The sequence below is a fragment of the Nicotiana tomentosiformis genome, chromosome 11, assembly GCF_000390325.3.
Source record: "Nicotiana tomentosiformis chromosome 11, ASM39032v3, whole genome shotgun sequence".
Taxonomy (NCBI): Eukaryota; Viridiplantae; Streptophyta; class Magnoliopsida; order Solanales; family Solanaceae; genus Nicotiana; species Nicotiana tomentosiformis.
Window position 1 is genome coordinate 88,103,830 of NC_090822.1, and position 3,610 is coordinate 88,107,439.

The 3,610-nt window shown below is 42.6% G+C and overlaps 1 protein-coding gene across 1 annotated transcript; it reads left to right on the plus strand.

Annotated features, from left to right (window-relative positions):
- Positions 1–2,211: 2,211 nt before the first annotated feature.
- LOC138901802 (uncharacterized) lies at positions 2,212–3,274 on the plus strand. The gene is made up of 2 exons (XM_070189594.1): positions 2,212–2,828; positions 3,157–3,274. Exons 1-2 carry the CDS (start codon positions 2,212–2,214, stop codon positions 3,272–3,274), a joined length of 735 nt encoding a protein of 244 aa, XP_070045695.1.
- Positions 3,275–3,610: the final 336 nt, after the last annotated feature.

The window sequence follows — 3,610 nt, forward strand, 5'->3', positions numbered from 1 at the left end:
GAGCAAATATCCGCACATATTTGGGACTCCATGTACGTTTCTAGACCCGTTTGAGGACGAACGTTTATTTAGGAGAGGGGATGTAACGACCCAACCGGTCATTTTTGAGATTTATAGACTCGTTCCCCCATTTACTGCTTAGTTTCTACTTTATAGCTGTTATGAGACTTGCCAGGGTAGTCGGTTTAGGTCTGGAGTGAATTCAGAATGAAATGAGACACTTAGTCTCAAGGTTGAAAGCTTAAGTTGAAATGATTGATCGGATGCCGATCTATGAGTAAACGACTTCGGAATAGAGTTTTGATGGTTCTGTTAGCTCCGTTGGATGATTTTGGACTTAGGAGCGTGTCCGGATTGTGATTTGGAGGTCCGTAGTGGAATTAGGCTTGGAATGGCAAAAGTTAAATTTTTGGGAAGTTTGACCGGGAGTGGACTTTTTGATATTGGGGTCGGATTCTGATTCTGGAAGTTGGAATAAGTCTGTAATGTCAAATGTGACTTGTGTGAAAACTTTGGGGTCAATCGGACCTGTTTTGATAGGTTTCAGCGTCGTTTGTAGAAGTTGACTTTCCTTAGTTTTAATAGGCTTGAATCGTGGTGTGATTCGTGTTTTTGAAGTTTTTTGATGTGATTTGAGGGCTCGACTAAATTCGTATGAGGTTTTAGGACTTGTTAGTATGTTTGGTTGAGGTCTCGGGGGCTTCGGGTTGATTTCGGATGGTTATAGGATCAAAGGTTAAAGTTGAGTGATTACTGAAGATCGACCTCTGCTGGTGTAACCGCACCTGCAGAGCTTTGATCGCAGGTGCGAGCTGGCTTGGGTAGGTGCCAGATTCGGAGGGGAGCATGCAGGTTGTCGCACAGAAGCAGAAGGCACGCAGTTGTAATAGGGAGTTCCGCATCTGTGTGACCGCAGATACAGTAGGGGGACTGCAAAAGCGGAAGTGGGCAGATGAGCTGGGATCACAGAAGTGGCTTGGATGCTCGTAGAAGCGAGTCTGCAGAAGTAGAGTGAGGGACTGCAGGAGCGGTATGGACCGCAGATGCATGGGTGATGTCGCTTCTGCGATGCCGCAGAAGCGGTTAAGTGTCCACAGAAGCAGAAAGCCTAGGAAGATTATTAAAACAATGGTTCGTGATTTTGGCTTCATTTCAAACATTTCAAGCACGGTTTAGGCGATTCATGAGAGGGGTTTCGAGGGGATTCTTGAGGTAAGTCCCTTGTGGTAATTTTTTATCAATAATCTTGATTCCCCAATGATTTTCCCACCCAGTTAGTGTGTATTTAAGGTGTAAATTGGGAGTTTGAGGCTAGGGATTTGGAGAGTTTGATTTGGGGATTCAGTTGATGATTTGGTGTCGGATTTTGATAAATTTTGTATGGTTAGACTCATGGTTGAGTGGAATTTTGGGTTTTGTGACTTTTATCGAATTTCAAGATGTGGGCTCGGGGCCGGCTTTTGAGCCAATTTTTTATTTTGATTAATAGCTTAGCATTTTCTTATGGAGTTGATTCCTTTAGCCTATGTTGATTAGATCGCATTATTTATGACTAGATTCGAGGCATTCAGGGGCCGTCTCGCGAGGCAAGGGTGTGTTGGAGTAGAGATTTGCTCGCATTGAGGTAAGTAATAGTTCTAAATTTGGTTTCGAGGGTACGAAACCCCGCATTACGTGTCATGTATTTGGTTTTGAGGTGACGCACATGCTAGGTGACGGGCGTGTGGGCGTGCACCATAGGAATTATTACTTGGTCATATTCCACGGAACTGTGTAGTTGAATAATTTGTTGTTATATGTACATTCTCCATGTAGTAGAGAAATTGTCCCACAAATCACGTTTACACTATGTGTTGGCATTGTAGGGACCCGCAGAGGTCGTGTACATATTGAATTATCTGCTAAAATATTATTTTGTACTCAGTCGCAGTTTTACTTGTTTATTATATCTTAGTCTTCAAGGGACAAGCATTGGCCTATCACTTGGTAGAAAGCACCGTAGATAAAGAATATGAAGCATTGAAGACGTATTTTCCCAACGAGGAAGTGTTGTTTGTAGGTGAAGATATTGCCGAAACATATGATGGTTGGACGATATTTTTTGACAGAGCAGCCATCTTCAAGGGAGTGGGCATTGGAGTTGTTTTAGTATCAGAAACCGTTTAATATTATCTGGTATCCGCAAAACTCAGGTTCCCGTGCACCAATAATATGGCAGAATACGGGGCTTGCATCTTGGGACTTAGATTGGCCATCGACATAAATATTCAGGAGTTGCTGGTGATCGGAGATTCAGATCTACTGGTACATCAAGTACTTGGAGAGTGTGCTACCAAGAACAATAAAATATTTCCATACTTGCATTATGTACTAGATTTGATCAAGAGTTTCACAATGATAGAATTTAAACTCGTTCCGAGGATTCAGAACGAGTTCGCAGATGCATTTGCTACCTTGTCTTCCATGATACAACATCCAGACAAGAATTTCATTGATCCTAATCCGATTGAGATTCGTAAGAAGACAACTTATTGTGCTCATGATGAAGAAGAGTTTGACGAAAATTCATGGTTCCACGATATCAAGGGTAATTTGGAGAAAAGAGAATATCTAGAGAATGATACACAAACTCAGAAGCACACGCTTCGAAGATTGGCCAACCACTTCTTTCAGAGCAGAGGAATTCTGTACAGAAGGACTCCTGACTTGGGGTTGCTGCAATGTGTCGATGCCAAGAAGGCATCTAGATTGCTCGAAGAAATACACGCTGGAACCTGCGGACCTCACATGAACGTGTTTGTTCTTGCCAAGAAAATATTAAAGGCAAGGTATTTATGGATGACTATGGAAATAGATTGCATCAAGTATGTACAGAAGTGCCACCAATGTTAGGTACATGCTGATATGATACGAGTGCCACCCAACAAACTCAATGCAACGAGTTCACCCTGGCGACACAAGTTCATTTTGGTGGCTATAGATTACTTCACAAAATAGGTTGACGCCACTTCCTACAAGGCTGTGACTAAGAAGGTCATAGCAGATTTCGTTTGGGATCGTATTGTTTGTTGATTTAGAGTACCTCAGTCAATCATTACCGACAACACCGCCAATCTCAATAGTGATCTGATGAACTCCTTGTGTGAAACATTCAAGATCAAGCATCGTATTCTACAACATACATGCCACAGATGAATGGAGCCGTATAAGCTGCCAACAAGAACATCAAGAAGATATTAAGGAAGATTGTGGACAACTACAAGCAATGGCATGAGACGCTACCATTTTCTTTGCTCGGGTACCGCACCATGGTTCGTACGTCAAATGGGGCAACACCTTATTTACTGGTCTACGGTACTGAAGTCGTTATACCCGCTGAGGTAGAGATTCTTTCCCTAAGAATCATACAGGAGGCCGAACTCAGTGATGCGGAATGAATATGGAGTCGGTATGAGCAACTGGCTCTCATTGACGGTAAAAGAATGAACGCAGTGTGTCATGGTCAACTCTACCAGAATAGAATGGCAAAGGCTTTCAACAAAAAGGTTAGATTGAGACAATTCACACCACGGAAATTGGTATTGAAACGAATCTTCCCGTTCCAGGACAA